At 35.1% G+C, this 27,531-nt stretch overlaps 1 protein-coding gene across 2 annotated transcripts in view; it reads right to left on the reverse strand.

Annotated features, from left to right (window-relative positions):
* Positions 1 to 27,531, reverse strand: part of AFDN (afadin, adherens junction formation factor) — a gene marked incomplete at both ends in the record, with an annotated part of 111,914 nt that overhangs the window by 47,528 nt on the left and 36,855 nt on the right. The window contains 12 exons of one of the 2 annotated variants that reach the window (XM_079532743.1): positions 3,564 to 3,769; positions 4,621 to 4,682; positions 5,898 to 6,016; positions 8,141 to 8,210; positions 10,005 to 10,267; positions 10,471 to 10,565; positions 15,870 to 15,914; positions 17,671 to 17,838; positions 18,246 to 18,357; positions 24,047 to 24,204; positions 25,186 to 25,346; positions 26,630 to 26,793. In XM_079532743.1, coding sequence (XP_079388869.1) covers positions 3,564 to 3,769; positions 4,621 to 4,682; positions 5,898 to 6,016; positions 8,141 to 8,210; positions 10,005 to 10,267; positions 10,471 to 10,565; positions 15,870 to 15,914; positions 17,671 to 17,838; positions 18,246 to 18,357; positions 24,047 to 24,204; positions 25,186 to 25,346; positions 26,630 to 26,793 — 1,623 coding nt within the window. The remainder of the gene's footprint in view (positions 1 to 3,563; positions 3,770 to 4,620; positions 4,683 to 5,897; positions 6,017 to 8,140; positions 8,211 to 10,004; positions 10,268 to 10,470; positions 10,566 to 15,869; positions 15,915 to 17,670; positions 17,839 to 18,245; positions 18,358 to 24,046; positions 24,205 to 25,185; positions 25,347 to 26,629; positions 26,794 to 27,531) is intronic. The other variant, XM_079532742.1, reaches the window with a different exon arrangement.

Genomic DNA, 27,531 nt, shown 5'->3' on the forward strand with positions numbered 1-27,531 from the left:
AGTGGACATCCCAGACCAGTTGGTTGGCTATTCCACACTCAGAGCACCACAGGCAGCAGGGTAACTAGCTATAAAAGTGAGCGAGCCAGGGAGCTACTTGCCCACACTGCCACAATGAAGGCAACGTACACACACAAATGGGGACAGAACATCCCCGCTAGAAAAAAAAAAAAACACAACAGAAAATACAAAAAAACCTACGAACAAATAAAAAACAAAAACACAAAACACATTTAACATAAAACATCTAAACACAGATTAAAACATGGCTTGTCAATTAAGGAACAAAAACAGTGTTTTAAATAACAAAAGAAAGAATCAAATTAAATACCACACTAAGCTGCTTAAATACTTGTATGAAAGCTACATTCAGCTGAGTGTAAACAAAAACAATTTTTAAAAAACCCTCCACACACCCACAACAGATACGTCCATCTGATCATTTAAAACTAAGCTCTTCATTCTTTTGTCTTTCTTTTATCACTCTTCCTCCACCTGCATCACCGCAAACTTAGATGTAAAATATCTAAGGTTGTCATTTGCTGTTACTGTTTCAAAGTTTAGTGTGAGTTAAGTTAAGTAAATAAATACAAAGCCACTGCCTTTCTATTTCTTCCCTCTTTCCAATAAAACCAAGGAGCTCTCAACTGACTGAATATGGGCTGGTTCAGAACAAAAGAAAGCATGTGCTCCTTCTGAAAACAGATGTTAAAATTTGCAGAGGATCAGAAATGCTACAGAATGATCTGAAAATCAGAATACACAGCATTGGACTGCTTCTATGAATTTTCGATTCCATGATTTTTATTGGAAACACTGAGTCTTTTCATAGCTCTTTCCAATTTTAACCCTATGCCATGTGAAGTCTTCTATATTATTTACATATGCTAATGCAAGACTACAGAAAGCCACAAAATCAGTTTGTTTGCAGATGATTTCTTGAGTTATTTCAGAAAGCTGCCAAGTCTCCTTATGATCTAAGGTTGACAAAATTAAACATCAAAACTTTTATATTTCTAGTACAGTACAAGGTTTTATGCACTCTTCCTTTATTTCTGCTTTGTTTTGGGCGCCTCTGTACCCTTGCCCCATATCTGTCTTCTCCATATTTTACACCCTCAGATCTCTTTCAGTGTAGGCATGCTTTACAGCAAAGATAAATTAAAAAAACATTTGTGGTATAGAAAGTTATCACACAGTTATTAAACTGTGACAACCAGTCAATGTAAACACTTATTCCACAGCCTGGATGAAGTAATATGACAGAACTTAGCTAGTGATGTTTATAATCCTACAAGGTAGGTCCAAAATGCTAACTTCTTCCTAGTCAATTTTACAGTCACAGGATAAAATCATCTAGGTCAGAAAAGACCTTCAAGATCACCCAGCTCAAGCATCAGAATCAATTAAACTTTTTATTTTATTTTATTGTCTCCAGTGAATACGAAGGCTAAGGAACTCATGTTCTGCTCTTTCAGTGCATCTGTCCTTTCCCATTTCCCACCCCCACTCTGTCACCAGCTTCTTCAGTGTGGGATTTGGAAGGAGCTTATCCTATTTTCTTCCATTTCAAACTAGAACTCTCTTTAGTTTATTTCTCTAAACTAGAGAGCCACTTTCACAAAACACAAATTCCACTGCCACCTTCCTTATTGATGTCTTCCCTAAACTTCATGTTGGAGATTAGACTACAGCTACAGAGATGAAAGGCTGAAGAAATGGCTTTTCAGAATGGATAGACCAGACAGGCACTTGCATTTAATAATTTCAGGATGCTATCAGCAGGATTACACAGAAAACATTTGCAACAACAAGGCTCAACTTGATTTGGGAAGTCATTTTCAATACTGTAAATTACTGTTTTCACAGTTATTCCATTTTCTAGCTTTATTTTCTTTTTTGAAAACCGATGTTTGAGCTTGCCTCTCTAGTATCTTCTAGCAGCTATGCAGTTGTCCATTTTTAGTTGAAGACAAAGAAAACAAAGAACTTCATCTTTATTTTCCCACTACCCCCATATCCCTTTCACTCTGTATCTTTTGAGCCATTGCTACTAGTTTATACCAGTTGCATAAACTGAGTCATTTTCTTTGATTCAGTCCTGTAACTTCCAGATTATATTTGAAGCCTACCTCCTCAGTGTTTTCCTTCCATCCTTCCAAGTAAACTGCTTATGTTCAAGCTCTTTGCATTTCATGTTCTCAACTACAGCCACAATCTACCCTCTGACATAACACATTCACTCTTCCATAACTAGATAATTTCAACAGCAGAGAGTGATTCTGATATTAACTCTTGATTCCATCTCAATTTTATACAATATCATTTTATGATTGCATCAAAACTCAAAGCAGTCAACTAGTTCTTCATTTCATATTCTAACCACCTTTCAACCTCTTATCAACTTCAAAATGTATATGAAAGGCTATTTTTTTTCCTTACTATAAATTGTCTTTAGCACTGGCATTTTCTCCCACCCTTACTTGTGAAATGCGAGTGCCAGTTGCAACTGTTTACAAAACTATCTAATTACAACATTGTCCCTCCTGAGAACTCCACTAAATCTTTCCAAAATCTGAACAAAAGCTGAACAGTTCTGCTTTGTTATGACCTTCAGGCCACTATTTTGATGTTTACTTTCCTCTTCTCCCTTAAATCAACTTCTTGTCTAACATTTGCCTCGTGAATTCCTTATGGCAGGATTAATGCATTTGTCATGCTTGTACAGGGGCTAGCACAGTAGAGTTCTTGTTTTCTATTGGTGACTATGGCAGTTTTGTTTTTGGTTTTTGCCACAAATACATGTGTTTTAGTAATACAAAAATGTATTTCAATTTTTCCTATGAGGAAAGCCTGAAGAAAAAGACATTCAAATAATTAATTAGAAAGGATACTTGAAAATAACATTGCTGTTTTGGGAAATGACTACTACACTTTATCAATATTTCAATGGTGCAGGTTATCATCTAATTTCATTACAAGCCAGTGGATCTTATCCTGTATTCCTACACAAAACAGAACTTCCTCTGTACCTTATAGAACTCTCCTATAGAATAGCAATAACAACATACCATGAATAAGATACTGGAACATTTGAGAACTTATATTTCTCTTTATAGGGCAATTGGTTCAGGAAGTCCAGCTTTATTACCATTTTTGTGGTTACAGAAGTTGTAAAAGCAAGATCAAAATTCAATAGTTACACTTCTTTTTAATACATTAATTTCACACATCAACCACTGCAAACACCCCGCAACTCTTCACTAAGTATATCCAACTTATTTCAAAAGAGCTCACAGCGAGAGTTTTTATCTTCTAAAGAACAGAAGAACAACTTCTTGCCACAGAACATATCTTCAGAGTAACAGTCCCTCCCTAGCCTCCCACACTGCCCAGGAGTTTCTTACAACTCACATTAGTCATTGACACAAAACAAGTGTTCACATGGGAAATCAGTACAGTCTGACTGCACTGATCAGTTAAACCCTAAGAAAAAGACTAAGGTTAGCAAATAATCTGTAACATATTTAAATCCCTTGACACATTTTTGCAAAGAAACTCACCTGTATGACTCCTTCCATCATATTCACCATCTTGTTGACTATTGCAATAACTTTGTGAGTACGCTCAGTGGGAGTGATGTCAGGTCTGTACTGGCTTGACAATACATACCGACATGTCATATACAAAACATACGTGGGTGACAGTTTGAAATGAACTGTCGAGCTATTTGTATAATTTATAATGGCAGATAAGAAGGCATCTTCAGCTGTGGAGAAGGAGGAAAAGAACAACATGCTAATAAAGGCAAATGACAGGGATAAAATTAAATAATATCATAACTCGTATTGGAGCATATTCTTGTTTCTGAGGAAAAAAATAAGGAGAGGGGAACAAAATATAGAAATTCTAAATTAACCATCTACTATATGCTGCAGTTACTTAAGCACAATAATAGACACAAAGCTAGAAAGCCTGATTATTGGGAAACATTTTAATACTATTTTCTACTTTGTTGAAAATGTGTATCTTCAAGGAAGCAAGAAAACTCAAGGTTCCACTTAAAATTTCTCCTTTTTTGTTTACAAGTCTACTTAGTTTCAAATATGTGAAGTCTGGACAGTCTCTGATGCAGTGTTGTTTTTTTTTTTTTACCAAATCTGAAACCTCAGAAATGGGAGCAGATTAAGACAACACAAGTGTCAGTACTAAATGAAAATTTGATCTTTCACCACATTTTATATAACATGGATTTTGACCATGATGTAATTGAGTATCCATGACATGGAGCACTCCATATTAATGAATTAACTCAATGTACAGTTTAGGAGGTAGAATTTCCCCTCATCACACCCCAAAGAAATGTGAATATATAAAGATAGCAAATGCAACTAGAAATTACGGTTGTATCAAACTCACCTCAATATCAATACCTCCTCACCCTCCCCGAATAAATCAATTTCATTAGTGGATAAACCATCATTTGTTCAATAGTTTTTAATTTATTTATTTAAGTTTTTTTAAATGACATTTGAGTTTTCAAACTGCCTGAAATATTACACTACAAAAAAAAAAAAAAGCGTCAACAACTAGGTGTTTATAGTATCACAGTTTACTCACAGCTTTCCCTGAATTCAATACTGGCAGGTAGGATCAGTTCTGGTCCATGGGTATCCTGAGATCTACAGAAGGAAGACAAAAACTGATATAACAATCCACATGGGTGATATTAAATCCACTGCAATAGATTTCCCCAACAATGGTACTGATGCTGATACAACGTCTTTCCCCAAAGCATTCCTTTTCTTTACCTATCCTCTAGAATCATTGCAGCTATTTCTGCCCACAACAGATCACAATACAGAACTGAACTGTGGAGTTTGCATTATTGATGAATGTCCTGTTTTGCACTATATGGCCGACTGATAGGATCAGTTTGCTATCTGCTGTTGACAGGATTCAAATAACAGATTATTCACTGACACATGAAAGAAAGTGAATGAGGCTTCACCTGGAGAACCAGCCCTGTTACAAAAATAATGTACTTTGCTACCTTTAATACCATCCAACACGGACATGAACTTAGTCAACTTATTTGTCCTCTTTCTTCTGGCAAGGTAACAAGTAAAAATTGAACCTCTAACCGCATACAGCTGTTGCTATGCAACAAAGACACAAAAGTCCTTCTGACAGCCCCAGAACTATTTCTTCAATTAAGATGACTGAAGTTTTCTTTCTAACCAATATCTGTTAAAGAATTTGTTGAGGATAAACAAACAAACAAAATCTGTCTTTCTGGTGTCTAGGAAGGTTAAGTATATGATTCATTCCTCACAAAAAAAAAAAAAAAAAAAAAAAAAATTGAGCTATTTTCTGAAGTTAGGCATATTTTTAGGAAAGAACACAGAAGCTTAAGAATTTTGGCATGTAATAATCATTTTAACCACATATAACACCATAGGCAGCTTTCTACTAGAAATAGATATAATAATCTATTTACTTTAGCTCCATTAAGGTTTTCCTTCAATTAAGCTATCATTTTCTGTGTTTCCTAAACACATACAAGAGAAACACCAAGTTTTGCAATAAGAAATTTAAGTTACATCAACTCTGTGACACAATGTAAACCAACTTGCTTCACTACTTTGCTACCAGATACATTTGAGGTACCCTTGAGGTACCTACTTCTTTTATAGAACACTCTACAGACTGTATGGAAATGAATTTCACTGAGCTAAAATGGCCTGAAAGTCTAGTTAGGGTATGCCTCAGAAGAGTACAGAATATTACTTAGGGTCTGCTTCCTCTAATAAGCATGGTATGAGGTAATATTACTCTTTAACACTGCTGATGCAGTATTACCCATTATGAGAAGTAACACATTATACATTTCCTACCTGCTTTCCTGTCTGCGATAATCTTGCTGCTGCTCTATTCTTATCATGGGCTTCACCATTCCTCGCTCAGCTGTGCTGGATGCTGATGATGTTCTGTCACCATCAAGCCTGCTGGTGCTCTAATTCAGAACAGTGGGACAGGTGTTTAACATGTAGACATAGGATTAGTCAGTATTCATGCTTGGCACTATTGAAACAAAGTGCCATTACGAGGCTTTGAGAAGTGATGGCAAAACAGAGAAGCAGAATGCAGCACACAATACAGTCACTCAGTAAGGTATTTTTGTCAAAAACACAGATAAGCACACCTGCAAATCGAAAGATCCTGATGGCCAGCTAGAAGCAGCTTTTTGTTAATGTACTGTCATAATATAAATAAACTTTGAATATCTTTAATTAAAAGTTTCACAACTATCAATACAAAGATAGTTCTCATCAACAAAATTAAACGTATTTACAGATTTAAAACTAGTTATATTCCCCTATCTCTGTTTTGACTATAGCTCCAGGTATTTACACTACTGATCCATGACATAGATTCTCCTTTCCTTACAGAAAAATCTGATCTGGCAAACAGCATATAATTTTCCAGGATAAGAAGGGACAACTCAAATCATGTGAGTTTTACATATAAGTTCATTTTATTCAGTGCTGAGAAAGATTTTAATTTATGCTTTCCAATTACATGTCAAATCCTATCAGGAAGTGGAATAAAAACACTGCTTCAAGCAGTGAAAGTTTTAGCAATTATCTTTCAGTATAAACAATTGAAAACAAGTATCAACAAAATATGAAGGGCTTCTGCATTTTCTAAGGAATTCCCACAACTACATAATTGGAATCAAGAAAACTGATCAAAACCGTGAGGATTTAAACAAGAATTTGAACATTATTTTTTTCAGTACTGCCATGTCAAACTGTAAATGACTTTTCATAACTAAGTCTCAAAGAACTACGACATTGATTACTGCTCCAATTCCAAATAAAAACAGTCTTAAGCGCAACTGTTGGAAAACCAGTGATACTCCAGCAATTTAAAAGAGATACAGTTTGTAAATCTGCCTGACAGTTCAAAACCATTCAATCTCCCCAAGCTCCATAGGTCCGCTAAGGTATTTCTCCTGTGAACTAAAAAAGAATGAGACCTGTTATTTAGTATTGTGCATGTCAGAAACTCCAATTCTGAGCAATTTTGAGATATTTTAGTATTTCACATTGTTTCTTTTTTTTTTTTTTTTTTTTTTTTTTTTTTTTTTTTTTTTTCCCCCCTTCTTTCCTCAAAATGTCATGGAGCAAATTCCTATCAGTTAAAAAAAGCATCTGAGATGCAAGAAAGTACCACTGCAGTCAAAGCTACAAAGGAAAAAAAACTGAATCGGAAAGCTGTGACAGGAAAAAAAAAATCTGTGACAAACAAGTATATGTAAAAGCTATCAGAGTATTATTAATACTTGCACTGTCACTGTCATACCACTAAGTTTCTTTACAAGTATTTCAATCTGATAATGGCAGTAATAAAACAAACAAAAAAAGTCCTTTCTGTGAGGACTGCTATATTCCATACTGCTGAAATAATCTTTCCTTTCATCTGTGTCAATGCAATTGGAGCAGACATAAACTATTGTGTCATTTTACTCGGTTTGTTTACTCTTGGAAAACGCAACTTTGGCACAGCATGTATTAACAGAAAGACAACGTAAAAAGAAAGAAAAAAGAGATGATCACCTCATAAAATGTTTATAACTATGACTGCAGAGACTGTTTCTTTGATCAGTGTGTATAAGAGCTCTATTGAAATCAACAGTCATATCCATTAAATTTTAAAAGCCCAGTTAAACGTAACATTGAACACTTTCACGTTTCATACAGAACACTTATTTGCCCTGTAACAAATGCTAAAGTCACAGGTTACATATATGAGATGTTAATAAAACATTTCTAACATGGATTTATCTCTACCCACATGTCCTCTGGTTAATCAGATTATTCCAGGCTTGAGCAGTTTCCCTTTCTAAGAGAAAAAAAGTTACTATTCTTGGCACAGAATGCATGCCAAATCCCTATTTGAAAAACAAAATGGTACTGTGGAGAAGAAATAAATAAATAAGTGTGCATGATAATTAATCCAATCAAAAGAGTAAATGGCTGAGGGAGAATGACAGGCAGCACTTTCTCAAATACTACTGATAATATAATTTTGACCTAACATGAAGTTTCATTATTATTGATTTATAATATGATACCTTGCTTGCTGGTAATGCCGTTCCGCTGTGAACATCTCCCTCCAGATCAAAGGTAGTTTCCTGAACAGCTCTAAAAGACAACATTTGAAGCACTTCTTAGAAATCATATGAGTAAGGAAATAGCAAGAGATAGAGTAGCTAAAATTGATAAATTAGAATTCAAAGAGGTATACTGTGGTACTTGTTCACATCACTTTTAAAAACACTGTATCAATTCTTTATGTAAGAACATTACAAGAACTTACACAGATCATTTTATCTGACAAAACAGATTTTTAGTTATATTTCTTCCTGATTAAGTAAGAAAAAGAAAAGCCACTGAAGTATTTTCTGCGTGTTATACATTCACTGCAGTAGATTTGCTGCACGTTTTTACCTGGATGCTCAGCATCATATCTATTAAAAACTATTACTGTACGCCATTCATAAAACCACAGTAGTACATTTTATTACCTGCTTAAGCTAAAGAACAAAGATTGTAAAAATATTTGATTGTTCAAGCTGCATTATCCCTTAGACAGAGATTTCACAGTCCACACAAAGTAGACTGGAGTAATACAGTGCTTTGTTTATTGATCTGCAGGCTAGATGCAGAGGAAATTTAAGATTTTAGCAGAAGTATCACATTACTGTTAAATGCCTGGAAGTCTGTCTGGAGTCATCTCCTATATCCTGTCCTGAACTGAGCTTTATTTCACAAGCTTTCAGTACTTACTGGAAGCATTTAAAAAAGAGGAAGACTGGCTTTTTACACGAGCAGACAGTGACAGCACAAACGGGAATGGTTTTAAACAAGAAGAGAAGAAATTTAAATTAAACATTAGGAGGAAATTCTTTATTCAGAGGAAGGTGAGGCTGCCCAGAGAAGTTGTCCATACACCATCCCTGGAGGTGTTCAAGGCCAGATTGGATGGGGCCCTGTGCAGCCAGATCTAATGGGAGAGCAACCCTGCCCACAGAAGGAGCTAAGATTTGGGTGTGCCTGAGGGCCCCTTGCAGTCCAACCTGTTCTAACGAATGGCATGACTGAAGATATATATAGACTTCTTTCATTTACAATCAGGAAAATTTTAGAACATTTAAGGCAAAGGACTGCCTTCCCATAGCCAGGAGGAAGCAAATCACTGGACATCCTGGCACTCTCTTTTTAAGGAAATCGATTTTATTTCCAAATTTCAGAATGCTATGTATATTCCACGTAATGTTCCATGCATTCCATTCCATGCATTAACTTCCTGTAATTCTGTAATTTTCTCACTGTAATTTTCTTGGACTTCAGAATGGATGAATGGCTTATGTTTCACTCCTTATGAAGAACAGGAAAAATACCTCCAACGTTTTTTGTTTTTTTGTTTTTTTTTCATTTCTAAATGACTGCACACTATCATAGTAGTTTCATTTTGATCTTGACAGGATGAAGAATACGACATGTTTATTTCATGCCATATAGTTTGATATTGTTTCTACTAACCATTTCTATAGCCACTGAAGTGAACGCAAGTCACTAAAATCATAACCAATATTTTCATTATGCACTTATTAAAAAGATGAATGTAGAGAAACAGTAAGATGCCCTTCTGTACTGTTAGTCCTTGCAACACAGAAACTGGGAGACAAGTAATCACGCTGTAAAAATGGTTGGCATTTTGAAACATTTGCCTCTTCACTTAATCATTTTCATATTGAGACAGATGCCTGCTAATCCTAAAAGAAATCACAAGGTGGAGCTCAAGTATTGAAATAGCAGTTACATGGTTAATATTTAAAAGCAGTTACTTGGAACTCATTTAAACTCATGCTCTAATCAACTGCCATTTATAACACTCTCATCCTTTGTTTTTCCAGGGCTCATTACTGTACTCACCCAGCTTTGTGCCTTGGACCTTTGACCATAAGGCTTGCATCAATAGGTCTTTTAGGGATAATATGGTCCTGAGTGGGATCCACAAACTTAAACACGTGAGATGACCCAAACTGAACCTTCATTCCACTTTGCAGCATAGTGGTTTCTGAAATACGCTGACCTTCTACGTATGTTTCCGCATCAATGTTTCTTGGGGTTACAGTAACAACTCCATCCATATTAGTGAGATCACAATGATGAGGCTGAATTCCTGGACCAAATAACTACAAACAGAAACCATTAACATGAAATAAAGTACATATACAGCTGCAGAAATTAAAATAGTAGGAAGGAGCTACAGCGCAGCCTATTTGTAGACTAGCAACATAACTTTGATTGCTAAATAAACCCAACACCCTCAGCTTTTCCTCATAGGAGAGTTGCTCCAACTCTCAGTCTGACATCTGTGTCTGCTTATTCTCCATACCTGAATGGAATTGTCATCAAATTTTTCAGTTCCAACTTCAGTGACACTTAATTGTAGACGATAAAGCTTTGGTTTATCTCTGGAGTCAGAACCATCTGTGGAACAAATGACAAATATTAATTTGCAAGTTATTTAAGCTCGAATGCACAATAATTGTCTTCCAGAAACTTAAGAGTAACAGTATTCATGAATAAATAATAATAAAAAAAAAAAGGACAACAAAAATATGAGTGATATTCATTCAAGATTCGTTGTGTAATTTTAAGTTGTTCATCAGAGCCTAAAAACAGGAAAAGTAAACAGGGCACTGGCAACAAAGTGCTGTTATCTGCAAGTACAAAGAGCAAAGTAATCAGAAATTACTGTTCTGAACATACTTTGAAAAGCCTTGTATATTTCCTTGATAGTTGAAGTAATACAATTTTTGTTAACCTCTTAAGATTTCATGTATACAAATATGGTTTAAAACTACTTTGAAAATAACTGGAAAAAAATCTGTATATTACTGTAGTAAGAATATTTACAGTTTTCAGTAAGAGCACAGACTATCAGCAACATCTACTACCAAGAAGTGACATGCTGAATTGTTTCCTATTCACAAAATATTAAAATTTTGGCATATAAGTAAATCCTCCCCACTTCTCAGAAAATACTTCAGATACTAAACCAATACTGTTACTTCTGACTTCAGTCATACTGTTTTCCTCCAAGCGGAGGATGCAAAAAGAAGGCCGCAGAAAAGACTTACTTAACCGTGGACATAAAGAATGGTTTACAGTAATATCTCTGAAATATCAGAGGGTATTATGAAAGCTATGGCTCACACAGCAATACTGCTTTCTGAAGGATGCTAGCCATTTTCACATTTTAAATGAAAATCAATATAAACAGAACCTCCATAAATCTGATTTTTAGCTCCCAGCATTATTTATTACAAAAAGAACATATGCAATTTAACCGTAAGATTTCACTTATTCTATGAAGCAACTGAATCATCCTTCAACAAAAAACATTTAAACCAGTAACAGTCAACAACAGTTAAAACGTAACAGTTAAGAACATTGATAAAAGCAGAAGATACAAAGAAAGTAAAGCAGCAGGATGAAAATACAAAACAGAAACAGAACACCTGAAGTGAATGGAGGGGAATGAGTCATCAATATGGCTTTAAATTGTATGGATACAGGTGAAAGTGTAATAGGTGCTCCTAGCATTATACTTCTGGGGTGTTGTGATGTTAGTGGGACATCAAGACAACAGGCAGTTCACAAAGTAGCATTCTAAATATCAAAATTACATGCTGACACAACAGTAGCCTCCCATTACTGAACAAATTTAGAATCACTGCCATAAAATAGTAGCATGTCATCATCCATCAAGAAAATAATATTGAACACTGAGAGCGGTCAGCCCTCTAAACTTTCTTTTTTTAAAAAAAGGTACAGGGATAAAACTCTTTTTATATCCAATATTTAAATCTACAAACATGCATCCAGTAAGACTGTACACTAAACATGGTAATACTAACACTATCTTCAGCAATTCAAATGGTGGGCATTTTAAAATTACTTAACAATGCTACTCAGAGATTATACATCTGCACCTTCAACATCACCAAATGCAGTCTTATAATACACAACTGAATTCATTTGGTTGCTTAGCCCCAAGTCTTGTTACTGTGTCTCCCCAAAACCCACATATCAAAACCTAGAGTCTCTTTCATTTATTTATTACATAATCCAAAACTCACATTTTCTCCCTCTACCCACATTCCAGTTTTAAAGAACTGTCATCCAGAAAACTCAGCTTAGAATAAACTTTGAAGAGAATTATCTAAGTTCTATAAAGGAAGAAATGTCTCTTAAAAAAAAAAAAAAAAGACCATTTTGCTCTGGGGCAGGGGAGGCATGTAGAAGGAAGGAAAATTGCTGTATGCAGTCATGCAAAGTCCTGTATTTCCTGATTTTTGACAGCTAGATGCTCATCTAAATGTTGAGCGGAATGCATTCCTCAGAACACAATACAGCAGGCTGCATTTCTGCCCTATCTGTGGCAAAGCCCAAATGACCAAAGTCCAAGAAGGCTGTTGTTAGCCTCTAAGGTTCAAACTTCAACACTTCTGCTCATTTGAAAAGGAGATGCACATGATTTAAGTCATATGTCTTAAGATACAGAAGTTGTGCAGTAAAAATAATAGTACAAGGTTTTGTATCTAACAGAATAATTATTTCCTTTTAATACAGAAATTCGAAAGGTCAAAGTTCTCAGGAAGATGGGCATTAATAAACAATACTAGAAAAGAAACAAAAGGTATAAAGAAAATGTATGAATCCTATCCAAAACCTGTTCGTGTTATATGTATGCATAAGGAAACACGTGGCCTGGATGGCCAGTATATCCTACTTATGACATCCATGACTAAACAACACAAGCAAAGCTAAATAGGTGCAGGAAACATCTAGTGGTTTTAGTTGGTTGTTTTTTATTATTTTGGTTTTAAGTTTAAAAAATTAAATAGTAACATCTGCCTCCCAGACACAAGCTGAAGAGGATGAGAAATGACGCACTGACTTAACCATACGTTAAACTTATCTGCCTAACAAAGTTTTACCCAGTAACACTACTAGGCTTCAAATCCATTTAGTGCAGTTGGCATTTGAAGTGAGTTTCAGAAGTTGTTTTCTCCCCCCTATGGAAGTACATACGCATAGAAATATACACATCTGTTTATATTGCCTATCACAAGTTGAAAACTTTTATTTCAGAAGTTAATCCTCAATTGGAAAGGAGATCTCAATTCCAAAGACAATGCACAAATCAGTGATTTACAGAAAAGGGTTATTAAAAAATACTTCAAAGTACACTGTACAATAAGATGCATCATGAACTACTCTTCACTTATACTCACTAGTGAAATTGTTTATACAAAATCTGCTCAAACTGTGGTGCTATCACTCTCTAATACAGTTTTCATGGTTTGCTTTATGCAGTTAATATTCAATACTGCACTTCAAATAGCGCCATAAAAATGTGCAGTGAGCAGAACTGAACAATCACTTGTAAATTAACTCAGGAATTCTTAACATAAATATACACTTTTATGCAATAGAAAGACAGTAAAGGCCTCCCTTCATAGATATTGCTTTATACTGCAGTAATTCACAACTAGAGGGTGAATTTTACACAACTTTGGAGATGGTTTCAATTTGATTTTGCTAATCCAGCAGTTAAAATTATTCAGTGAAATAAAAAGTATCTACTTGAAATCTGACTAAACAAAACAATGTAAATCAGAAAATAGGAAATATTTAAATGAGTCCCAAGTTGAACAAAAACAACTCCACAGGCATTGTGCCTATTTACTTAAAATGCAGTTTAAGCTTGCATTTCTATAGTAACCCATATAGTTTATAGTTTAGATAGTAGGATATTTCCTTCTTGGGTTACTATAGAAGTCTAAGTTAGCACTTAAGACAATTGAAAAATAAAAAAAAATGTGATTGACAGATTTGAAATATCAAAGTCAAAAGATAAAGTCTCCTACTGAATTTCAGACAAGATATGCACTGCTAACAGAAAGAGCCAATAGCAGACATCTGTGGTAAAGAAAGATTCAGCGAGGAATGTGGCAGACAAATAAGCTTCTTCAAACTAATGTGGAAAAGTGTTACCATGATACTGCAGTTCTGTTCTTGGAAAGAAGTTTGGCTGGGGAAATTGCTTTGGCCAAGGCTTTTAATCTTCACCAACTTTTAGTAAATCATCTTTCTTAATTGTTATATCTCCCATTACTCTCCCATTACTCTCAACTCTACAATTCATGGTTGCTTTTATGTAATGAGGCAGGAAGAAAGGTTTCAGATGTCTGGTTTTTATTTTTATTTTTAACCCTTTATGATTTTTATTTTAGACTAGCAGGATAAATCTTACAGACTATCACAAAGATGTATTTTTGTCATTTCTCCTCAAACTTTAAGGATTGTTTGAACAACTGAAGATAATAACTTTGAACTTATCAGCAGTCATAATCACTGATGATCTTAATGCCCTTTCCAACTAAAACTATTTCATGATTATACGATCACCTGGAGAGTAACACCTATTTGCAATACTGTCATGTCTCACTTCAGTCTATTTCTGTTACTATCAGACTCATCTCAGCTTACTGGTTCACTTGCAAGACTGAGAATACGGAGACAACTGCTGACTACCATATTTACAGTCACAAGCTACTGAACTGCATCTATCTCATGGTGCTGAATCTGATCTTCAGCCTATGAAAGTCATAGAAACCAATCCGCAACATAAGCAGCTGTGCAGAAATGGAAAAATAAGATATGCTTCCAGTAGCAAACATAACAAATTAGTGTAATTGCACAGGATGTGGAACTGAAGTCTACCGGATTGTTCTGTAAGAACGGAACCAATGCTCTGGTGGAAGTACATTTCCATCATAGCTTCATCGAGTTACTTCTGTAATATACACAAGTATATCATATATACATATATTGTGAAATACATTGTTCTGCAGAGAGAGGCTCTAGAATACTAAGAACTCTTTTTCACAACCTATATACTAGTTTTGTAGGAGTCTATAAAATAAAATGAGGAAATGGATGTTAAAAAATGATATTAAAGGAAATCACACTTTGCTAGAAATTTCAGTACCTTGACTCCTAATGTAAGAAGCAAGTGGTTTTATATCCTGTTTTTGCCAAATAGACAAGAACACATCCGCACATTACACTTAAATGGAGAGAGAATCAAAGTAGAATCAAACGCCATAATGATTGGTAGATTAGATTACCAAATACTAAAGATAAAACTTAAGATTTCTGCTAAGTATGCCCAAATCTCTTTGATGTACGCTGTTACTGTTAGACAACAATGTAAGATTGCAATTACAAATACAAAGGGATGTTACGGAACACTACAAAGCAGAAACTGAGATCATTTTCTAGTGGCCAAATGCTATTTCCTATAACAAAAATCATTTGTGATGACATCTTCAATGCATCAAACATTGAGTAGCACAGTTAAGTTTCTTGACATTTACCAAACACAATTAACTGAATTCTGCAAGCAGATGAATCAAAGAATGATTTCTTCCTACCACAATACTGTTTGTAGATCATCCTACAAAACTTGTTAATCTTAGCTAGAAGGTTGAGCTCTTCAGATAGCAGCACATTCATGACCTATTTGATATCTATTCAACAAGAACAATTAAATTGTAGCTGACAAGCAAGATAGCTACTTCACAGAAGTGGTCCCTTGGGGAAAAAAAAAAAAATAGTAAGAATCAAGACAGCCTTTCATATGTCCAAAAGAAACAAAAGTTTCACAGCGAACGATGTTTTTAGTGACTAATGAGAGAACAGTATTAAATATAGCGTTACCTTCATAAGCGTGATAGTTGTAGTAGGCAAAGTGATTCCTTCTCCCTGGGGTTAGAAACACATGCAGAGGACCCAGGTGAAGGCAGCAGCAGCAGACAGATACCATGCAGAACATGCGGAAGAGGGCAGGAAAAGAAAAGACAGGAAAGGATGAAAACTGTAGCCAGACAACGCTTACCACTTTATAAGGATGAAGTGCATTTAACTCATTCAACTTTAGAAACTGCATAGTATATAAAGACATCAGTTCTACAAAGCTACTGAATAAAACAACTCCTATTATTGTTTAGGAAAGCAACAACAAGCTGTTAGAAGAAAAACATGAACAATAGGTCAGTCCCACAGGCACTGTGCAAAGGCTCAGTGGGTAGCCTTGCCACCTGTGTCATTTCAGATTGCTTTTCCTTTCTCAGTAAACAGATGTTTCACTCCACTGCCAAGGCAGCATTTTAATACAAAAGCAACTAGGCTCGATGAAGAGTAACAGTTTAGAGAACAATAACAATAGAAGTACTATTAAAAAAATAAAACACAAAAGGTGTGTTAAAAAAAAAAAAAAAACACCACCAAAACATAGGTTAATCTAACTTCAGCCCATAGAACGCAAGACAAAATATATTCAACATATTTAACTGCATACTGTTAAATTCACCTTTCTATAAAACAAACAAAAGAACCAACACTGTTTGACTATAATCAGAACACATACAAAGTGTTAGAGTATCTCTTTTTAAAGAAAGGATTTCAACCTTGCTACTTGAAAGGTAAGCAACCAGACCTCAATCTGTACATCACCTGGTTTAGACATCAGAATACATCCTAGTTAGAGGTGTTAATAAAAGGAGTGGCAGATAGCTACACCACGTAAATATTTAAATTCTACATCCTGATCTTTAAACATGAAAATGACAGAAATGAGAATAAGAAATTGCATGTGTTTTAAAATTTGGTGTGTTATAAACAAACAAGCTCCCTCAGATATTCGTATGTCATGAAATTGTCAATGACAAAGAAGCCAAAAGAGTTGCAATGAAGTCTAAACTAAAGCACAGCCTTGCTAGTGATCTGAAGTTTACACACAGCCTGAAAAACATTCACTGAATGAGTTTTAGGACAAGAACATGATGTTTTAAATCAAAATTTAATATATGGCACTGTCAAATACAACTTCTAAGGTATGCTGCAATATACTTCTGAAGATAAAACAGAGTTAAGAAAGCTTTCCTGTTTTTTCTTTTCCTCCTTCCTCCAAACAGCCATATTTCGCAATAAGAAGTAGGATTCAGATAGATATTAAGTGTTTTGAAAATGGTATACATATGTATATTTTTAATCTACCAAGAATATCTACACTTAGTTTGAAAGGCCTCAGTGTACTTAGTCCTCCAGAAGAACCAGTGAATACAGTACATCATGAGGTAAAGAGCCCTACTCATTTTAAAATCAAAGGGCATTGTATTAAACTGTTCTACTAATTACCAAGTTTTAAACCCCCAAATCCAAAGGAAGGTGACAACTGAAGGAATGGGGATATGCATTTGAAACCAAGCTAATGAAGTTTTAGTCAAACATTTCTCTCTTATTGTATTCTTTTATCCCAATATAATAGCAACATGAAGCAGCTACCTCTAGATATTTTAAATTCAGAATCTGACAGGAGAAGACAACTGAAGTGATGCTCGCTTATACTCTCAACATCAGACTTGTGTTTTCAATGGAAGTCTTATTTGTAGAAAAAAAATTTATATGGCTAAATATCATCTAAATATAATCTAAATTACTAGATAAGCAGAATTCTTACCTGGACTTAGTTCTACCAGGTATGGTAGTTTCTCAGGAGGAAGGCAAGAGCCGTAGCCAGACCCGTCAACTCTCTCCTTCCCCTTTAATGGCTTTCCATCAGCTATTTTCTTGGATTTCTTTGGGACATAATCAGGAGGCCGCCTTTTCAACTGAAAGACTAGTATTCCTAAAACACAGCATTATACATCCATTGAGTCTCACTATCAGTGAAAAAGCACACTTCTAATACATATCACTTTATAAGTTTTCTATAGGATTACTTTCAGGTTACTATGTTCCTGACATTTATGTAGTTACTTGTAAGTTAAGACTGTTCCAAAGATTAATACCTCTCCATGGTGGATAATTTGAAAACTTCAGGATGAAATGTATAATACTTCTACTGCCTAAGGATGCAGTATTATAATCAGTACTGAATGAAGTGGTAAATAACTAAAGGCACCTAGTTTTAAAAGTGCCTGAAAACAAAACACTTCAAAAACAGATGTTCCAATTTCCTGCTTTACAGGCATTCACAAACATAGCTTACAATACTCAATGCACAAAAAACCTCCTAAAGCTTTTCCAACATACCTTTATCACTAGGCCACTCCCTGAATATCTGAAGTGGACACTCATCATCATCCAGAATAGTTTCTTTAGCACCTTTATCATCAGAGTGCTGAGCACCAGGAGGCAGAATGACCTAGAAAAGAACAAATGCAAGTTTTCAGAGGTGTTATTGGACACCTCTCTCTCTCTCTCTCTCTCTCTCTCTCTCTCTCTCTCTCTCTCTCTCTCTATAAAACAACAGATAAAACAAGTGAATTAAGAAACTTGAAATGCATTCTGCTTTCCAAGGTTTCTTCTAACTTGTGGTTAACCACACTTCCCAGAATACCAGACAAATTTAAAAACAAGGGAAAGCTAGTTACACTTAAACTAGATAAGGTCAACCTCCAGCAAACAAAATTATTTCAATTTCCAACAATCAATAAAGTGAAAGTGAAACATCAGTGAAAGGATAGTTGAAAAAGAGAACTGCAGTTTCTTTCACCATCTTACACACTGGAATCAGCCTTTCATTTTGCTAAAGCCATTCTGTTAAAGCAATATGTAAGTATCTTTAGAAACAGCAAGACAAGTTGGCAAAGAAAACACTGTAATACCATTTGCATCCCTGTCACACTTAACCTCCACCTTGTCTATACCAGGAGAGTAAGTGCAAAACTAGAGCATCTGGCTGAGGCTTCATGCTGTCTAGCTTTGAGGAGGAACCTAAAATAAGCATACTTTGGGAACCAACCTCAAAGCACTCACACTTTTTATAGCTATACTCTTATGAGGCTGAGAAAGGGGAAAACCTTGATTCATTTGTTTTGACTCGAAAGGAGATATTACTATTTCATACACATTCACATTACTGCTTCCCAAAGCAGTAAAGCATAAAAACAGCAACAGCCAGGATTACAGCGTGACTAGCCTCTAAATCCAATATAAATCACTCATGTCTGAATTTAAATAATAAATAATAACATTTTAAAAGTCACAAAGCTTTTACTACCTCATTTGTGATCCTAACGTTATTTAAATCCATAGGAAGTTTATTTCAAATGAACTACTCCACATTGTTTCTATCTCTGAACTATGACCTAGGCAACGCCTTCCAAAATTAAGGCACATACTGACTGGTGCACACAACCATACTGCAGCCCTCCATAGGTTTCTAACTCTTATTTGTCACCTCCTCTCCACACCCACTGCAGTGTTAACAAAGTTCCCACAGACACACCTCAAACTTCCTTTCATCTTCTTCCAAGCAGGAAATCAGTATGTTTAAGATCACAAGTATTTAATTGAGTCATTGGTTTTTCCCTAAAAGCTTTTCTATGCAAAACCTGGCTAAACATAGATCTAATTACATTATCTTTAATTACATTTTCAAATAGACAAGATACTATGAATTCAGGAAAATATTATAATTTATAAACCAAAGGGAAACAGAAATACATCTAAACTCAAATCTTATCTTGCCAAACCACTCTCTTCTACTTCACATCCCAGATTTCAAAACTGATTATGCTTACAGGATAATTTGAATTAGCTATTCAAGAAAGACTCTATTTCAAGCTTTGTACAACAACTATTTTAAAAGCACAAACCCCTCCAGATCAAGCATTAAATAGAAACCACACACCAAAATTTTGCTTACTCAAGGGCTGAACATTACAGATTGGAGAGGAAACCAAAGAAAATCCAAATGCTCTGAAATTAGAGGAAAGGTGAGAGATAAAAACACAAGGGCTACAACATGACCCTGATGTATATTCTGCCTTGGAACTTGTATTAACATATACTCTGGCATTCCTGGCTTAACTAACAGCAGCAATAGTAAAACGGAGAAGTTGAAGAGAAATGGTCACAAAGGCAGCAATCTCCTCGTCTTTCCAGTCAGTTACTATTACTTCCATCTCATGAGAAGCGTGAGCTGATAAACTCAGACATTCCTTGCTAAAAGATTCCTAGCTAAAAAAAGGTGTGTGACCTAACCTACAGCAAAGACACACAACACTACAACTGACCTTAACAGGACAGGAAGCTCCTAATCACAAAGCAATTTTAGAAACCATCTCACCCATGCTTTATTTGAATACTGCCTCCATCTCCCACAGGGCTGATTTTCCCACATTTTTGAATAATGGAAACACATAGAATAGATTTACACTATGATTTTGGTTTTTTTTGCCTTTGCTTTCATCCTGAAAAACAGAAGGTGCTGTTAAACACCCTTTAATGAATCAGGTTTGCACATTCCCCTGCTTTCTGTAATATAGTAGGAACTCGAGATGGGTAAAAACTAGCTGAGATCATGTCTTAGCAACTAACAAACCACAAACTGAAACAACAACAACAAAAAACAACATAGTAGATCAGGAAGAATATACTCTGTTTCCTTATAATGGCATTCATAGGCATGCATATCAGAAATTCATTCCAACCTACATTTATTGATTCAAAAAAGCAATGAACCACACAGAAGATTCAGGCTAAAAATTCTAAATACAGCATCTTAAAACTTATCCTTGCAAGGCGCTTTCTGTGATCAACCAATAACAGAAGGTAAAACTTGAACACTTAAATCCCTGTGATAAGTAAGGGTCAAATTTAGCTACAGAAAAAGTTATTAAATCTAGCCTTATCAAAAGTATCAAATAAAACAAACCAACCAAACAGTACTAGGACAGCTCTTCTATAAGTTCCTCCACCATTTCTGCTTTAAGTGAATAAATACTTAAGCAAACAAACCCCTTATATCTACTGTGAATTTTAATTCATTTAAAATTTTCCTTGCAAGTTAGGAAGAGGCTCTGCCTGTGTCCCTCAAAAAAAAACAAAACCAAAAACACAACGGAGCTTGTTAGAAACAAAACAAAAAACCTCAAGTATTTCATGTCTGTTTCTGTAAAAAGAAAAAAACAAAAACAAACGAAAGTCCTATTTACCATAAACTGCATGTTTTTGTTTGACATTACAAGAAGTTTACATCTTATCCTCAAGTAATTATGAATCGCAGCATGCTAAGACAAAGGTCTAATCAAGATTCCAGGAGTTAACTGGTTTGCTGCATGCCTCATGTCTTATGCCCTAAGTGAATATACACAGGTAGCATGGAAGACTGTCTAATTAATTTGACATCTTGAGACATGTGCGGTGAACCTCATATTATGCAGGGAAGCACAAACCAAGTGTACTGAAACAAACAATATATACCAGAACAGACTTGCATTTACTTGATTACATGGAAAAACTTCAGAATTGGGCATAGAGATCCAGCATGAAATACAACAAAGTGGAATATGAAAGAAAGCAACTAACAGGAAATAACTGTTTACAACAGAAGTTGTCAATGGTAGGCACTAACAGAAACAAACCTTACAATTTTCATGTTTCAACTGAAACTTCACAAGTGAGTGCACTTGATTACATGTAATTATGCAGCCTTACAAAGATCTTGTGATGCAATTTAACATCTATTTTAATAGTTAAATAAATGTGAACTGCTTCAATCTTCTTGTAAGACTTGTCACCTGCCGCCCAAACAAAGCATTTACAATCCCAACATTTCCCAATAGGAAAATGAAGTTATCCAGTTCTACTGCACACTGCTTTAAACTTATAAAGTTAAAAAAAGTACCATGTACAAGAGAGATCTGTTTTCCACAAAATACAATGAAGTATTTGAAATACTAAGTAAGGGAAAAAGCCCTGCCACTGGTTCTTCAGTGAAGTTATGCTAAGCTGCCATGAAACCTATTTACTGATGTATTGTAGGTTTCCAAAAAAAGAAGCAATGTTGAAAGAATTATCAGGCTGGATGTAGGATGTTTTTATATTTCCAGCAAGGAAAGCAAATTCATAGAGTATGTGGGAGGAAAAAAAAGATAGGTTTTTAAGTTAAGTTAATCTAAAAATACTCAACTTCAGTAAAAAGCAAGAATCGTATTTGAAAAACCTTAATCAACAGAGGCACTCAGAAAGGCTGAACAGGTTTTAGCTAATGACTTCTGATGAGCAAAACAGTAAGGCTTTCTGCACTTGAAAGGCATTTAAAAAGACTGGCTGTTAGTCAATGAATACCACTCATATTTAAAATGTGAACAGAGAAGTTATTTAATTATAGAAATTTACAGTATAAAGAAGAGGCATCCCTCAAAAGGCAGAAGTATTCTACAAATGTGCTTTCCTGAAAATTAAGTTAAAGCAACTTGCTTCAGAGCAAATACTTGGTTAATGTTTCTCAGCATCAGTGCAACATTGCATGGACTATTTTCTACATTGAACAACCACACACAAGACTGAAGAACAAGGGGAGGTATAAGAGGGGAACGTCATTATTACAGCAGTAACCTGCAAATATTTCCCTGGTATAGAAGCATGTAATCACCTCAATAAATTTTGTGAATCATAAATATTTCATAATACATCATAACATCCTCTGGTTCTGAACAAAACAGTTCAATGCAAAACATTTTTCAAATTCTGAAGAAAGTTAAAATGTTTCTGCTGCAAGCTACAATCCTCTCAAAACACCAGAAAAACTAGTATGTCAATTCAGAAGCCTATTTTACAGCACTGATGACTGAGAATCATTAATTTATTAATAGATAGACAGTATTAAGATAATAAGCATACGTAGGACTACACATAGAAAATACTTCAGAGACAAAACTGAGAATCGCTTTTAAAATGTGATGTGTCATTAAAAAAAGTGCTGTAACTATTACTTAAAAAAAAACCCTTACAATAATAAAATGAGTATTTAAAATCTTAATGTAAATTAACTCTAATAGTTGAGATCACAGTTACAGGTTAATGAACATTTTCATATCATGCCATTCTCTTTCAGAAGTTAATGTGGACAGAAGTTTATGATTTTTAATCTGTACTGTCCATGAGCCCTTTTTATACAGCTGTACCTATCAGAAAGAGTGATTCTATAAAATCCATTTAGAACTCCTAAAATAATTACATTCTGAAAGTAAGTGCAAATTTTAGTTAAACGTTTCATCTTTTCTGATATATAATGAGGGTAAGCCAACAATGAAAGGCATAAAGAACCTTTAATAATGGAGTTTGGACTAAGCAGTTCTGACTCTAAGCAGACTTACTTATTCAAGGGAATAGGGCTTGTTCAGCCTGAAGGATAAACAGAAGGATGTAGGAAGACCTCGTAGAAAGTTTATAAATATGAGGGGAATTAATTTTTTACAGGGGTAGATAGTGATAGGACACAAGTGGAATGGTTTTAAACTAAAGGAGGGAAGATTTAGATTAGATGTCAGGGAGAAGTTTTTTATTGAGAGAGGTGAGGTGCAGGAACAAGTTGTCCAGAGGGGCTATGGATGCCCCGTCCCTGGAGGTGTTTAAGGCCAGGTTGCAGGGGGCCCTGGGCAATTTAGTTTAGTGCTTGATCCAGTGGCTGGCAGCCTTGCCTGTGGCAGGGAGGTTGGAACAATCCTTGAGGTCCCAAGCCATTCTATTATTCCAAGATAGCTTATGCACAAACAGCATGAATTTCGGTCTTTGCAGGATCAACTATTATTTTATACAACTGTGAAGTATAAGTACATTTTGTGGCACCAGGCCACAGTATCAAATACAAAAACATGTTACTTTCATTATTAATGTTTACCTGTGTATCAAGCAATATTTTAAAATGAGATTTTATCTGAAAAAATCTTTAAAAAAGAACTCTTAGTGCTGTTAAACTTTTTTTTTTTTTTTAAGATAGCTGTTGAACTACCAAGGTCTTTCCATTCAATTTTAAGCCACTTATAAAGACAACCGTAAAATATGAAACATGAGAAGAATTACGACATAGTAACTTTACTTACACGAGCAATACAATAATCCTTGGGATTTTCCTTCTCCAAGCCATATTTCTCCAGTGCTTCAATAACTGCAAAGTCTGCAGTATCGGTAGTTGACAACAGGATTGTCTTGTATGGTATATTTGGTTTTAAACTGTCCGCATAAATTCTCAGCGTCCCACCTTGGAAACAAAATTCAATTAACATTGCTACCACAGAATAGAAAAATAAGAACAAAAATAAAAGATGGTAATTTACTGTATTTCTAACAGAATCTAAAAAAGAACTTCTTCAGAAATCATTCAGGCAACACACTAATACAAGGCAGGTTACACAAAATCCTCAAAATGTATTTTGACCACAGGTAAAAGCCTCCAGTGATGTTGTATTCTCCAAGAAAGCTTTTCACCCTACACTTCACCATCGTTACCACTCTTAGCTACGTCAAAATGAAATAGTGAAAACAACTGGATGACAAACTAACCTCTCCCGCCTTAACAGCCAGATTGCACTGATCTCTGAGACTCTCGCCTCTCTTTGAAAAGCCGATTTCAGACTCCTCTTGTAACTGGTGTTTTCTATACCTCTACTCACTCTTCACTACTCTTCTGTGGATAGAATACTACTAAAATTGCTCCATTTGTCTTGCACGTAATGATGGTATCTATACAACTACTGTTTTCTTTATATTCACATTAACAACAGGAAATATTTGATCACTGTGATCCAAAAGATCTTACAGAGAACCCTTTGGGCAGAGCCGAACAAATATTCCTTGTCATCTTGTATTTGTGCCACTGATTGCACTGCTGATTACTGAAATTGTTCATAGCAAAATGAATCATATTCATTTCAGAATGCTTCTCTGATTTGTAACATTCATAAATCTAATTCTGTCCTTGTTCAGTACTGTTAGAAAGATCAATAAGCATACTTTCTCCCAACAACTTGCCCCTAACTCACACTAGTCATAGAGTACACTCCTATGGAGTTTTACCTCTATGAATCATCTGTTCCATTACACCATACTTAACTATTACTATCTCCAGTATCTATTTGTACTTTAAGGTTAATTAAAGTCAAACTCACAGGAGCTGCTGGCCTTAAAAATATTCACTCAATTAACAGATTAACACAAATTTAACTAAAAGTAGTCTACACACCTGAGTCTGGTCTGCCATCAGAACTGCGAAATTCCTGCATTCTCTTCTCTAGTTTTTGTTGCCGCCGTCGTTTCATAACCACCTCAGGATTAGATATTGTGCGGGTGAAGCTGGTCTCAGGCATATCTTTGTAAACCTCAGCTGCAAGGCGAGAATTCTCACTGCCAAATTAATTGAAATGAAGAGAGAAAAATTGTCATTAGTACCTGAAAATATATACATGAGGGTTGCTCTGAAATAATGTCTCCTATTTCATTATGTTGTCCCATTACATCAGAGGTGGATGGTTGCTGGTATCATAGTAGAGGTTGAACCTTCTCACCAATATTCTGTTACATTTTGTTGCCGTGCAACAGATGGCAGCAGAAGGGCAGTCCGACAAAAAGGTGTCTGACATGGAAGGATGTATGAAGAGAAGGTGGGTCACATTAGAAAATGGAACACATTCTCAGCTACAAAACACTATCAAATAGTGCTACTGTTCTCTTTGTATCTATTCTAGTTTCTCTGGAAGCAAGTAGGAAGCATTACTTTCAGAGCAATCTATGTATATAGATAACCCCATCACTTCATAAAAGGCAAGTGGAATCCATACGTATAAGAGATTATTTGAGTTATTAGGTGGTTTCTATTCTAACAGCACTTCTTCTAGGACTAGGACTGTTTAAGAACATGAGATAATCAGTAACCAATGTAAGTATTGATGAATGCTACCTTTCAAGAAAGAAAAGGGGTCTTCTACCTCTTACCAAAAAAAAAAAAAAAAAAAAAAAAGATGAAGAAAAGGAACTTTACGTAACACCCTTAACTTAATTGTGAGTTACAAATCTTGCAAGTCATGTTGAAGAAGAATTAGTACATGCTTGTAGCTCATGATTTTTACTTCTGCTCGTGTACTTAAATACAATAGTACATTAATTTTTTAAAAATAAGATTAAGCTAAGTAACTGCACAGAATTGGAAAGCCCAATGCTGACACATGAAGAACGGTGCAAACATGTCCATACAGAGCAGTACTACACAAAAGAAAAACAATCCTGACCTCAAAAACAAACAAACAAAAAAGCCAAAACAAACCGGCTTGTAGCCAGGTGATAAGTCAAATGCAGTACCTACAAGAACTACTTTCCTGTCAAAAGACAGAACAGAGAAGGGAACAGAAGCAAACTAGAGTAAATACTCAAAACCAAAAAAAAAGTCCAAGTCAACAAGTATGTGTCAATTTTTGCACAAGCATTAAGGTTCCTATAAAAAAGTAAGCTTTATGCCAAAAATGAACATACAAGCCACAAAAATTGCCATCGTTTATTTGTTTATGATAGTAAAATACCTATGTCAACCACTGCTAAATGAATAAAATGGATTTATTTGGTAGAGATAATAAATCCTTTAAAGAATTATGCGGGTTGTATGAACTGACATATGTAAAGTTTACAACACTTACATATCATCCCCATGAAGAAGTCGATCATCTTTATCTGATGCTTGCCGCAATGCCTCTTTTTCACGCCTCTTCTTTTCTTTCTTTTCTTTTTTTGAGAGAGTTCGTTTGAAATTCTGTATTACTCCTTCTTTTTCTTGTTTTTCAGGGCCATTACTCTGAGCCTTCTGAAATACATCAGTTTAAAACAACTTCCATCATTTTTAGTCTAATTAAGTGTTATTATTGATTTTAATTTCCCAAGTAAGTCTGATTAAGATATAGTATTACTAATACGGAAAAAAATACCCCAGGCAAGTATGCTGGGACTAATACCCATAGGGATAACATAGAAGGCCAAAATAATCTCACATTCCAAAGCAAGTATGAACTGATTAAACACCTTGTACAAAGGAAGCATACCCAAGCAACAGAATTTTACTTGAATACTACCTACTGTCTACTTGGCCTCAAAGATAACCGAAACAAATTTCCACCTACCAGTAAAATCTATTTCACCAGACAATGTTATACTTTTGTTTTCCAATACCACTGTATTAGAACATCAAATAAGAACAAACTGTAAAATGACAAACATGAGCGAGGACAATTCTCCTAAAATGCATTTTTTTGAAATGCCCTTCCATTGCTCTCTTCTCCAATTCCTGCTCCTTGTATACTCAAGATACCTATAATACTCTGGTCATTTGCCTTCTGTGGAAAAAATCATGAAAGACGAGAGAAAAATGATGCAGAGTCTTTTGCTTCTACCAGGAAGCAAAAAAAGTCAATCTTCAATCCTTCTTCTCTGTTAATTCAATGAAAAACGAATAGCATGACTGGTAAAAGTAGAACAAGGCATCATTAATTTTCTTTCCTTGTGTCCAATAGGGGTGTATCCTGTAGTCAAAAGTAGCATAAACACC

The sequence above is a fragment of the Tetrao urogallus genome (assembly GCF_951394365.1).
Source record: "Tetrao urogallus genome assembly, chromosome: 2".
NCBI classification, from domain to species: domain Eukaryota; kingdom Metazoa; phylum Chordata; class Aves; order Galliformes; family Phasianidae; genus Tetrao; species Tetrao urogallus.